Source organism: Poecilia mexicana, unplaced genomic scaffold (genome assembly GCF_051168715.1).
Source record: "Poecilia mexicana isolate PSO_F unplaced genomic scaffold, ASM5116871v1 scaffold_12, whole genome shotgun sequence".
NCBI classification, from domain to species: domain Eukaryota; kingdom Metazoa; phylum Chordata; class Actinopteri; order Cyprinodontiformes; family Poeciliidae; genus Poecilia; species Poecilia mexicana.
The window spans coordinates 22262002-22275504 of record NW_028263381.1 but is presented as its reverse complement, the minus strand read 5'-3'; the positions used below and the strand labels follow the sequence as shown (position 1 = coordinate 22275504).

At 42.7% G+C, this 13503-nt stretch overlaps 2 protein-coding genes and 1 long non-coding RNA gene across 4 annotated transcripts in view; all 3 read right to left on the bottom strand.

Annotated features, from left to right (window-relative positions):
* The window catches only part of LOC148156088 (NLR family CARD domain-containing protein 3-like), a 434099-nt gene that overhangs the window by 378485 nt on the left and 42111 nt on the right, over positions 1 to 13503 (bottom strand). The window lies entirely within an intron of this gene.
* Positions 1492 to 3334, bottom strand: LOC148156095 (uncharacterized). The gene is made up of 3 exons (XR_015764739.1): positions 3057 to 3334; positions 2175 to 2305; positions 1492 to 1763 (listed from the first exon to the last, which is right to left on the bottom strand). It is a non-coding gene; the product is annotated as an uncharacterized LOC148156095 (long non-coding RNA).
* Positions 6669 to 7666, bottom strand: LOC148156094 (tripartite motif-containing protein 16-like; the record flags this gene model as incomplete). The annotated part of the gene is made up of 1 exon (XM_088010633.1): positions 6669 to 7666. A coding segment is annotated over one exon (552 nt), but the record flags the coding sequence as incomplete, so codon positions are not given.

The window sequence follows — 13503 nt, the reverse complement described above, 5'->3', positions numbered from 1 at the left end:
AAAACTCTCCAGTGTTTCCAGATTTCAGGAACCGTTGGGAGTTTTTTCTATTTTTGGTTTAAGTTCCTCTTTAAAACCTGATAAACTTTGAATTTTAACTGTAAACTGTGAATTTTATCAGCCTGTCATCAGATGTGAACCAGTGAACTGATGTATTAAAAATGTGATTTTATTGAATGTGAACAAAATTAATCCCATCAATGTGTTCAGTTTACAAACAAAACATTAAATTTTAAAGTAAATATTTATTATCCAGACTAAATATCTACCTTTGAATTAAACATTTAGTTTGTAACTTTGACATTTATAAATAAATGAATAACATGGTGAAATTATGACTCTGAAAAATGAACATATATAAAAATATTGCTGTTATTTTTGTATTTTTACAAATGAGGCTCCATAAATCTACAGCTTGTTAATGATTAACTCCACACTTAATATTTAGTTTTATTTGGGATGATTTGATTATTTTTTGTTGCGTATATTAATTATTTAGTCACATTTAGTTAAATGTCTCCTGCTCTTCAGGCCAAACAGAGTTTTAGACTCTAAATGTGTGAAAGAAAAACTGAATGTTTGTTCTGATGAAAGTGGAGGAAAATGTTCTGTTCACACTAAATGTTTCTGAGCTCAGTTCATTGTCATGTTTAATAAAATTCATCATCACATCAGACATTTTATTCATTCAACTTCAAACAAGAATTAAATGAATCTAAAGTAAAATAAATTTATTTTAACTTGATATTTTGACTGAAACAATAGAGAAATGTTTGCTCTTTCACCAGGTGACGACAGTTTTTTCTTACATATTGTGAAAAAATTATTTGGTTTAAATTGCAGCATTAAGTTAAAACTGAAAATTCAAGATTAATGAACTTAAAAAACAATGTTTAGACAACTTGTCTCTAGTTGTTGAATCAACTTCATGAACTTGAGTGAAAACCAAAACTAATTTCTTGTTGACTTAAATTTCATTTTCAAGACAGCAGGTGGATTTTTATTTCCAAGTTAAACCACCTTCAAATGTTTTACAGTGCAGCTGGTTGGTTGGTTTGATGTTGATGAAACTTAATGAGACATTTTCCATGTAATCCAGTTTGTTACTGGTTTGACCTGCTTATAGAAACTGGGATCTGTTATATTCATTCATCTCTATGCACTCTAAACCTTGACAAGTTGACTTTACTTTAAAACTGTGAAAACCGATTGAACTGAAAAATGTGAGTAAGTTTAACTACTATTCTTATGTTTTGTTTCCTTAACAGATTCTTGTTCAGTTTACTTAACACCTTGTTGTGTGAACTTAATTGTGTCGAGTTAATTTAACTTAGTTTAGTGAATTTGTTTCCACTTAGAAATAGAAAGTAAATTATCCTCTTCTTAACTCGACTACATCAAGTTGGTCCATCTTACATGAACAGTTCAGTTTACTGAGCAGAATCTAGGAAACCAGTTGCCTTAATAAGTTAAGTCACCACAACGAAAGACTTTAAGTTCACAAGATTCAACATTTAATTTTAACAAAATGATAAACTTAACATAACAGTCAGTAACCCCACAGGAACCAGGATGAAGTCGCCATGGCATCTGGATCCTGTGGATAATAAGAAAAGCACAAATTAAAACCAGATGAAAGTTTAGATTTTTGACAAACAGAAAAGCAAAACATAGCAGAGACATTGTAGAAGTCTGTCATCGTCCTAGAGGACAACTGAGAGACATGGCAGGACAGCAGGCGTCATGGCAACAGCATCTTTGGTCTAGAAAAACAATAAAAGCTCAAGCATATTCTGAAGAAATCACTTTTTCACAATAAGTGGCCTAAAATAATTGTTCACCATTATTTGTTGTCTCAGCCTGATTAGACTGTTGATGTTTGTCCAGTTAAAGGAGAAACAGCAACGATCCAACCTGCTATCAGCTGATTATTAAAGCCACAGGCTGTTGCTCAATCATTCATTATTTCAACAACTAACTGTGTTTTTTCTAGTCTCAATCACCCAAATATCATCGATACAAATTCCCCCCAAACAAAGTGACTCAATGTCCATTTAATGCAGCATCAAACTGGCTGGTTATTGCAAATGACAGGATGTGAAGAGGAGTCATGTGCATGTGAGCGGGTCCAACTGAACAACATATGAATTAAAAACATGCAGGATTTTCTTCACCTGGAACAAAATCCTTCATGAAGCTCATCCTTGGTTCAACCTGGACACGAATCTTGGGAAGTGTGTCGTCAACGACTCGTTTCCAGAGCTGAAAGCAGCTCAGGAGATCCCAGCATGCACTCTGGTGAACTCTGCAGAACCAGGAACCATCACATCCAGCTCCACAGGACTTTACATGACTTTGGGAAGGCATTTGATTTAATATGAATACATAAACAACCTTCAAATCAAATGCTGATTTTGCTTATTAATATAAAAAACTAATGAAGTAAAAACTCACATATAGAAAATGCTGATCAATGTTTCTGCTCAGATTTGCATAAACATTTGCTGATAAGTTGCAGAAGTCTAAGAATCTCATGTTTCCAATCACTGAAGTCTATTTCTTTATACAAAGTCAATCTACTCTAGTATCAATAGTTCCTAATATTATTAAAACTACTATCAGTAAAAGTGAAAAGTTCACTTCCCCCAGTAAATGACTCATGTAAATGTTTCCACTAGCTTGAAGAAAACCAACAAAATGAGTCGCCTGTTCTTAACGAGCTTCACCTGATAAATTGTAGATAACATTGTTTGCCCAGCAGCTTTACTCTACTTCCTCGGTTTGTTTAGAAAAAAGCTGCAGTGCAAAGATTTTAGTCTTTTAACCATGACTTATGAAATACTCTTATTAAAATCTTCATTTGGGTTTCAGACGGTGTTCTGAAAAGAAACCAAGAATAATCCATCACTCTAATGACTTGATGCCAAAGTTACAGTTACTTGTTTTACTTGTAGGTTTTCCCACAAAGTCAGTTTTCTTCTCAGTAAACCTGCTCTGATTCTTGTCCATGCTGTGTTCAGCTCTCATCCAGCTCACCTGCCACCCTGATTGCTCACCTGTTCCACCTTAAACTCGTCTCAGTCTCTGCCTCGTTGCCAGATTATCTACAAAGTCCCTGATGTTGCGTTTTGGATCTCCTGGTGCAGATCTTCATTGCTCCCACTGAAGCCTGTTCCTCTGGTTTCCTGCATCTCCCTGTTGTCAGACCCTCAGCTCCTCTGCTCCACCCGTCTGCTGCTCTACAGGCCCGTTGAGATGAACATTTCAAAGATACCCTCCGTTATCTGAGCATCACCAGCTTCTCCCCTCTCTCCTCAGTGCTGTGTTTGACAAACTCTTCCTTAACCAGAGTCTGAATATTAACTAAACTTGTTTTTTCACTGCTTACTCCTGTGTGTGGTTGAATTTCTGGGTCCCACTGAGTGTCCTTACAAAACCAATATTAATTTAAGTATTTCACTTTAGGTCTTATTCAATTACTCAAAATGTTTAGACTTCATTCTTTAAGCCTTTTATGCTTTAAAATAAGGAATAGTTTCAACTATTTCTATGAATCTATGAGCTGGAAACTTCCTTTTCTCTCAGGAAACCTGCTGTTCCTGTTTCATGACTCTCTTTCTGCCTGACTTTGTTTTTATGATTAGATAGAAAAACGAAAGTAGAATTAAAGCAAAGTTTGCAGGAGACAAAACAACAGACAACCTGATTGATTTGATTAAAGTTTGACTGTTGGGTCTAAATGTTACTTGTGTGATTAACTTTAAAGGAAACTTTATTTATTTATTACTATTAAACTAAATCTCCAGCTTGGGGAAGTGGGATGATCTCGGCTTTTGCTGTTGCTAGAATAAATTAAACTACAGGGAGCGTGATCTGACAGTGGCACGTTACCATAGCAACAATCAGTTACATTTGAGAGAAATTTGATTGGAATCAATAAATAGTCAAATATGTTCTTGATTGTCATGAGTAGATTATTTCAGCTGGTTCTAAATGTCTCCAGATATCTACCAGATTTAATTGTCTCATAAAATCTCGGACTGTTTCCCTACTTCAGCTCAGTGTTTGGTCAGATCCTGATCCCAGTCCAGACTGGGTCCAGAACTCGGTTCCAGTCGCCACAGAACGGATTTTCCTGTCAGCCATGAAATGTATTTTTCCCATTCATATTCCTTAATAAAGTTGTACTTGATGTAACCCCTCGGGTTATATGGCTCTTTTCTCCTACACACCTTATTCTTAAATACAATGCATTGTAGGCCTTTTTTACTTTAAACAGTAATAATCGCCTGTTATTTAACCTGATTAATGTTTTACACTCACATATTGGAGGCTTTACCCGCTGTAAAAGTCCTTAACATTATAGTCCGCACAAGTATTTTCAATTGGCTTAAAACACGCAGTAAATGTAGCATTTCGTCAGTACCTGTTATTTACTACCGCCAGTAAATGCATCGTTTTTACTTGTCTACCACCTTACTGGTCAGTCAAGCGCAAAATCAAGTTTAAGCGATTTGATTGGTTGTGATGGGCTGAGAACGGGACTGGAGCTGCACGTGCCGCTGCTACGTACTGGCAGTTGGTCGGCAGCCGTTCATGGACGAGGTTGGATCTGTGCTGCTGTGGACTTTTATTTGTTAGCTAACCAGTTGGAGCTACGAACTTTTCCCTGGACGTTTTTTGGAGCCACAGAACCGGACCACACTCGTGAGCCGGAAAGGACTGTTGGACTGGAGTTGGAGCCGTTTTATTGCCGTTCATTTAAAACTGGTAATCCATGGTGGGGTGAGTAACCCATTACTTGTAGTTGTTCTGGGAGCCGCCATCTTTGGAACTGCTATTCCGAGGACGAATGCTAACTGAGTCCCTTCAGGCCTACAACTTTTGTAACGCTAACGGACTGCTTTACTAATTCAAGAAACTGAATAGTGTGGTTGATACATTTAGCCTTGTTTGCTTATTTCTTATGTATTCTCTTTAAAGGGTTGTTTTATACAGTTCTGAGACAGCGCGGTTGCACTAAGTGTGCTAAATGCTGAAAGCTAACTGTCCTCTGTTAATGTGTATTGCCCTTGGTTTACTACTGACCAGTACGGTTTATTAAACTGGTCAGTTCAGTGAAACATAAATTTAAATGTGTGAACATAACTTGACAATCCGAGTTTTAAAATGGTAACCGGATCTTATAAAAACTGATCACCACTGGCAATATTAATGCGAGATCCAAATAGTGTCGGAAATTTGCTCTTTATCTGATAAGGACTAAATATGATGTAAGATTTAGTGAGACTTTATAAAGTTCTCCATCCCAGTTAGAATTGCATATTAAATGAAGAAGAGGAACACCACCTGACCAGATTAAGGACGTCGACAGCAAAGTCGTGGATGAATACCATTTTTTCCCAGACCTGGATCCCAAAGGCGGCATTTTTTCTAAATGCGAAGCAGCTGGAGCCATAGAAGTAAGGTAAGCTGCATTTATCGTTTTTTGATAATGCCATCCATTTTTAACATATGTTAAGAGCTAAGTTTGTGTCTTTGTTACATGTTTAAACACAGGACGTTAAACAACAGCTTGCTAAGTGTCGAGGGCAGGAGTTAGCAGCTAGCTAAACGCTTATAGAACTTTTCTTAAGAGAAAATACAAGCAGCTACCACGATTTTTGTATTGTACACTTCCTCAGAATCACATATGTGGCGCTTGGTCAAAGTTTTGCATGGACATGCTGACTGCAGGATTTGAGGGCTCGACAGACATTTCACAAGTAAGATGGACATATTATTGTGTATATATTGTGATTAGAATATTATTTTACTGTATTTACTGATGTTTTTGTTTTTTAAAATCTGAATTCATTAAGTTGGTTTAACTACAAAATGTTTATATTTATTAAACTTTCTAACTTGTTTCCTGCAGTTCCAGGGTGAGTCTTTCTTCATGACTCTTTAAGGAACGAGAAGCTCAATGTTTTTATCCAACCTTGTTATTAATCAGTTAAATAAGTTGGAGGAGAGACGTTTGGTTCCTGCTGCAGCTCAGTGTTAATCTGGTTAATCTGAGAGATTAGCTCCAGTCTAACACTGCAGTGAGGATTAAAAGCGGCCAGACAAGGTGAGGGACGGAGGAGAGGTCACCATCAGGAAGTTTGAACCTCTGCAACAAACTGCATTTTAATCACAACCAGCTGCTGATTTTACTGAGTTTTGGGATTTCCAGTTAAATCCTTTATTTTCCGGTTTGGGTTGAATCAGGTGTGGCCCACGTTGGGCTGTGGCGGGTCATATCCATGTTGGTTTATTCTCAGCTAAAATAGGTTTACTGTTGTTATCAAATGTAAAATATGTCAGAGATGCAGCGATCAGAGCTTTTCTGTCCATCACTGATCTCCAGTTTTCATTCTGCTCTGATCTTCCAGTTCCTGGATTTTTCCTCCAGAGAGAAAAATGTTCTGCAGGTTCTGAGTTTCAGGTAGAAGTTCTGAATGAAACAGAAAATATTAAGATTTTATCAATTTATGCTTCAAAGCATTGACCTCTGACCTTCATGGGATGGGAATGTTTTACTTTAACTAGGACTTTCTGAAAGGCAGAGTTGATGAAAAATATTTTTAATGCAAATATTTAAATTTGAACAGGAAAATAACAGAATGAGCAGCAAATGAACCAAATGCAGAAGAAAAAAATGTTTTTATTTCTCTAAAACACATGAAGAAAAACTGCAGCAAATAAACAAAAGGAAGATTTAATATTCAAATCTGACGAGTTTAGAAAAATAGGAGCCGACAGAAACAGAAAATGTTCAGAGAGAAAAACTGATCAACATTTCAATGAAATCTGATGAATGAGAGGAAAAAATAAGAGAAATAACATCTTGATATTCAGTGTGAAGCTTTGACTGGAAACAAACAGGAAAACATGAGGATCCTGGAATAATCCTGGAATAATCCTGGAATAATCCTGGAATAATCCCAGCTTCCATCTTTAATGGACTGGAAGAAGAAAAAGTTTCCAAGGACTCAATCAGAAAAGTTTCACCAAGAAATAGATTGTAGAGATGAACCATCTGTTCAACAGTGAGAGTTTCTCTGACAGGAGGAAAATCTTTAGACTCAAATCAGCAAAGAAACACTGAAGAACCAGACCAGATCCATAATCCAGGAATCAGAGGTTCAGTGAATGTGGTGTTGAAGGTGTGGAGGAGGATCAGTGAGTCAGAGGAGACTCTGTAGAAGGACAGAATGCCAGCAGGACAGTCCACATACACTGATACTCTGTTAGAGACGGAGGAGGAGGAGAGATGAGTTTCTATGTCATTGTGCCAGACAGAGTAACCATCATCAGAGCATCTCAGACTCCAGGAATGATCATTCAATCCAAACACACAGTCTCTACTGTATCCTTTCCTCCTGATTCTTCTGTAACTCACTGATATATAAACATCTCCTCTCCACTCGACTTCCCAGTAACAGCGACCAGTTAGACCAGTTCTACACAGCAGCTGATGCCAGTAATCAAATCTGTCTGGATGATCAGGATATGACTGAAGATCCTCCACAGATGTCACCTTCCTGTTGTCTTCAGACAGTTTGAGGTTTCTGTTCACTGTGTTTGTGTCGATGGTGAGTTGACAGGAATCTGATGGAGAGAACAAACACAATCCAGCTGCAGTTATTGATCATTTATTGATCTTTGATGATGATCCTGAACGAGTGATGTGACAGTTTGAAGATGGTTGAATGTGAGCTGCTTTGTTGTCATGAATCAGATGAAAAACACACTTACACTTCCTCAGACCTGGTGTCAAGAATGGGCCTCCAGCAGGCTCCACCCTGAAAGGAGGAGGGGGGTCAGACCATCAGTCTCTTTCAGCAGCAAACATGGACATTACATGTCTCTCAGACACACATTGTCCTCCACTGAGACAGGAACAGTCCAACATCTGGATTGCAAACTGCAGTGGATGTAGGAAGGACAGTTGGTGCTGCTGCAGCACAACTCATTTCTCCAAACACAGGAAAAGCTCCAACAGAGAGGAGAAAGGAAATCCCTCAGTAACAACCTGAAGAAACTCACTGAAGCCTAAAAGGACATCAGGAAACTAAGGAAACATTTCTGGAAGCTCAACCTGATTTAATAATCAGCATTAAAATCCAATCAATCTAAACTCTGATCAACACCTGGATACCTGCTCCATCCACACTCCCACACACAGATGAAGGAATGAAACACTAAACAACCTGCTGCTGAAAACCTGCTGTGGCCTCACTGGAATATCCAGAAATATCCATCCATCCATCCATCCATCTTCTTCCGCTTATCCGGGATCGGGTCGCGGGGGCAGCAGCTTCAGAAGGGAGGCCCAGACTTCCCTCTCCCCAGCCACTTCTTCCAGCTCCTCCGGGGGAACCCCAAGGCGTTCCCAGGCCAGCCGAGAGACATAGTCCCTCCAGCGTGTCCTGGGTCTTCCTCGGGGCCTCCTCCCGGTGGGACGTGCCCGGAACACCTCACCAGGGAGGCGTCCAGGAGGCATCCTGACCAGATGCCCGAGCCACCTCAACTGGCTCCTCTCGACGTGGAGGAGCAGTGGCTCTACTCTGAGTCCCTCCCGGATGACCGAGTTTCTCACCCTATCTCTAAGGGAGAGCCCAGCCACCCTGCGGAGGAAACCCATTTCGGCCGCTTGTATCCGGGACCTCGTTCTTTCGGTCATGACCCAAAGCTCATGACCATAGATGAGGGTGGGAACGTAGATCGACCGGTAAATCGAGAGCTTCGCTTTTTGACTCAGCTCTCTCTTCACCACGACGGACCGGTACAGCGCCCGCTTCACAGCAGACGCTGCCCCAATCCGCCTGTCGATCTCCCGCTCCCTTCTTCCCTCATTCGTGAACAAGATCCCCAGATACTTAAACTCCTCCACTTGAGGCAGGACGACCCCCCTGACCCGGAGAAGGCACTCTACCCTTTTCCGGCTCAAGACCATGGCCTCGGATTTGGAGGCACTGAGCCTCATCCCAGCCGCTTCACACTCGGCCGCGAACCGCTCCAGTGAGAGCCGCAGATCACGTTCCGATGAAGCCAAAAGGACCACATCATCCGCAAAAAGCAGAGATGCGATCCTAAGGCCACCAAAACGGATCCCCTCAACACCTCGGCTGCGCCTAGAAATTCTGTCCATGAAGGTAATGAACAGAATCGGTGACAAAGGGCAGCCTTGGCGGAGTCCAACTCTCACCGGAAACGAGCCCGACTTACTGCCGGCAATGCGGACCAGACTCTGACACCGGTCGTACAGGGACCTGACAGCCCGTATCAAAGGGCCCGGTACCCCATACTCCCGGAGAACCCCCCACAAGGTCCCCCTGGGGACACGGTCGAACGCCTTCTCCAAGTCCACAAAACACATGTAGACCGGTTGGGCGAACTCCCATGCACCCTCCAGGACCCTGCTGAGGGTGTAGAGCTGGTCCAGTGTTCCACGACCAGGACGAAAACCTCACTGCTCTTCCTGAATCCGAGGTTCGACTATCCGACGGACCCTCCTCTCCAGGACCCCTGAATAGACCTTACCAGGGAGGCTTAAGAGTGTGACCCCCCTGTAATTGGAGCACACCCTCCGGTCCCCCTTTTTAAACAGGGGGACCACCACCCCGGTCTGCCAATCCAGGGGAGCTGCCCCCGATATCCATGCGATATTGCAGAGTCGCGCGAGCCAACGCAACCCTACAACATCCAGAGCCTTAAGGAACTCCGGGCGGATCTCATCCACCCCCGGGGCCCTGCCACCGAGGAGCTTTTTGACCACCTCGGCGACCTCGTCCCCAGAGATTGGAGAGCCCAACCCAGAGTCCACAGGCTCAGCTTCCTCAACAGAAGGCATGTTGGTGGGATTGAGGAGGTCTTCGAAGTACTCTGCCCACCGGCCCACAACGTCCCTAGTTGAGGTCAGCAGCACACCATCCCCACTATAAACAGTGTTGGTGCTGCACCGCTTCCCCCTCCTGAGACGCCGGATGGTGGCCCAGAATCGCCTCGAAGCCATACGGAAGTCTTTCTCCATGGCCTCTCCGAACTCCTCCCACGCCCGGGTTTTTGCCTCAGCGACCACCCGAGCCGCATGCCGCTTCGCCCGCCGGTTCCCATCAGCTGCTTCTGGAGTCCCACAGGCCAAAAAGGTCTGATAGGACTCCTTCTTCAGCTTGACAGCATCCCTCACCGAAGGTGTCCACCAACGGGTTCGAGGGTTGCTGCTGCGACAGGCACCAGCAACCTTGCGGCCGCAGCTCCGATAAGCCGCCTCGGCAATGGAGGCACGGAACATGGTCCATTCAGACTCAATGTCCCCCACCTCCCCCGGAACGTGTTCGAAGTTCTGCCGGAGATGGGAGTTGAAGCTCCGTCTCACAGGGGACTCCGCCAGACGTTCCCAGCAGACCCTCACTACACGTTTGGGCCTGCCAGGTCTGACTGGCTTCCTCCCCCACCACCGGAGCCAACTCACCACCAGGTAGTGGTCAGTGGACAGCTCCGCACCTCTCTTCACCCGAGTGTCCAAGACATACGGCCGCAGATCCGATGAAACGATCGCAAAATCGATCATCGAACTGCGGCCTAGGGTGTCCTGGTGCCAAGTGCACATATGGACACCCTTATGCCTGAACATGGTGTTTGTGAAGGACAATCCGTGACGAGCACAGAAGTCCAACAGCAGAACACCACTCGAGTTCAGATCGGGGGGGCCGTTCCTCCCAACCACGCCCCTCCAGGTCTCACTGTCATTGCCCACGTGAGCGTTGAAGTCCCCCAGTAGAACAAGGGAGTCCCCAGGAGGAGCACCCTCCAGTACCCCCTCTAAGGACTCCAAGAAGGGTGGGTAATCTGAACTGCTGTTCGGCCCGTAAGCACAGACAACAGTCAGAACCCGTCCCCCCACCCGTAGGCGGAGGGAGGCTACCCTCTCGTTCACCGGGGTAAACCCCAACGTACAGGCGCCAAGATGGGGGGCATCCAGAAATACAAACATTAAAAAGGAGAAGCTGCATCACATTCAACAAAGAGTTCAACAAGAACCAAACATTTGATCTCTGAGCTCAGACTCACAAACCAGGGAGAGGCTTCCATCATCACACACCTCTGACAAACACCTCCAACCTTTCAGCACTTCCTCTACCAACCAGCACCACCAGGTGGCGCTATACACACTTGTGAGTTTAGTTCAAAATCTTTATTTCTCTCTCTGAACTTTTAAACATCCATCTGACCAACATGGAGTTACTTTTCTTCTCATCTTTGCTCCTTGGGGCTGATTGGTCTGGAGCTCCATCAAATATTGTTTTAAAGTCCTTTCTGTCATCAGTAGATCATCATGGAAATCTAACTGAACTTCACTTTTATTCATTTAGTCAGAGTCCCTATTAAACTCTATTAAATCCATCCCACTCTTTCATTTTCCTTGTGAGCCGTTCTTAGTCAGGAGAATATTCCAGAAAACTGGGTAATGATCTCTGCCTCCAGATGAGGCGTCTAAATATTTAACGATCAAACTAAATATTTCTCTTCAAACTAAATGTTTCCCATCAGACTAAAGACGTTTCTCCTCTTCCTCCTCTATCAGACCTTCTCTGCTCCTGCAGCAGGTTCCTCCATACCTGAGAGCTTCCAGTCTCCAGTCTGGATCCTTCAGTCCAGCCGACAGCAGCTTCACTCCTGAGTCTCCTGGATGATTGTAGCTCAGGTCCAACTCTTTCAGATGGGAGGGGTTAAAGGTCAGAGCTGAGGCCAGAGAAGCACAGCCTTCCTCTGAGACCAAACAGCCTGATAAGCTGCAGACACACAATTCATCACATAATGAGAACATTGAGGTAGAGCCCAAGGTCTGAACTGGACATTTATAGGAGAGGAAAAAAGTCAATAAATTAACCTGTCAATAAGATGAAATAGTAATAACACTCTCATGTAGTTCTGTGTGTAATAAAAACCAACATTTGTCACATGTAGAACGGATCAGAATAGAAACATTCTTCATTGATCCACAGCAGGGAGTTCAGGTTTACCAGCAACAAGTTTAAATGGATGAATCAGATATTCAAGAACAGATAAAAAATAATAGGAGACTGTAGAGTAATGACACATTTACAACAGAGGAATAATAATGTACATTTAATAAAAACAGCATCATCAGTTTCAAAGAAATGTGCAGCTGAGTAGGACAATTTATAACCATCTATAAGATGTGTATATTTGTATGTTAAACAGCAATAGACTATTTAAAAGAAATGTAAAAAGACACCAGGTAACAGCCAGAATGTATATAATTAATGAGTTTGTCGGGAGCTAGGGCTGCACTGATATATTGGTGCCGATTTCCTTAATTTTTGGAGATCAGTAATCGGCCGATTTTTACATGTGAAGCTGATCTTATCCACTGATGTTATCAACCTCGGCAAAAGTCTAAAAATCAACCACTGTGCTTTTCTTTTCTCCTGTGAGAAAAGTTTGACTGACAAACCGGCCGACCAGCTCATGTCTGCAACTATTAACTATTACAGTCAACAATAGTCGCTCCATTGCTACCAATTCAGTAACTTTCTTGATATATGGAGCAACATTTCAGACAAAAACATGGTATCGGCCAAAATCAGAATCGGTAAGTTAGGCTTTTTAAAATATCGGTAATCCGTGATCGTCCAGAAAACTGCAATCGGTGCAGCCCTGTTGGGAGCAGTTCTGGTTACAACTGCTGGGAGGAAGGATCTGCAATAATGCTCATTTGTGCGCCGAGGATGCAGCAATCTGTCAAGTATACAGAGTTACACTATCAATGAAGTCTGACCACTGCCTTTCTAAACACCTCTGTTCTTGGTTCTGTCAGCATGGAGGGAATGAAAACCAGCAACGTTTATGTGTAGAAACTTGTTAGTGACAGGAAGCCACTTGTTGCTCATCCTATCACAGTTCCAGGATTGAATCCACTGAGTTCCTGAGAGCAAAACATTATTTCACAAATGTTTGTAAAAACGGTCTACATGCCTTGGTGCTACTTTCATAAACCTGTGGCCATGGAAGTTACTGGAACACCTGATTCCCATCATTTGGATGGAGGTCAAATACTTTTGTCAATCTCTGCTAGCAGCTGTGGATAGAGATGACCAGGATTGGTCACATTTTACCTGAGAGTTTCCAGATTGCAGTTTGGACTCTTCAGTCCAGCAGAGAGAAGCTTCACTCCTGAATCCTGCAGGTTGTTGTTACTCAGGTCCAGTTCTCTGAGACTGGAGGACTGGGAGCTGAGAACTGAGGACAGAGCTTCACAGCTTCTCTCTGAGAGGTTACAGACACTCAGTCTGAGGAGACAGGGAGGAAAATCTGGTATTAAACAATTCATCAGAATGAATCTTTTTCAAATCAACAATGTTTTTATTGGACAGAGAAGGAACCATCTGATTTTACACAACCTTTGTATTTGTTGTGAACTGGTTCATTCTATAGTTGGGCCTCCAGCCT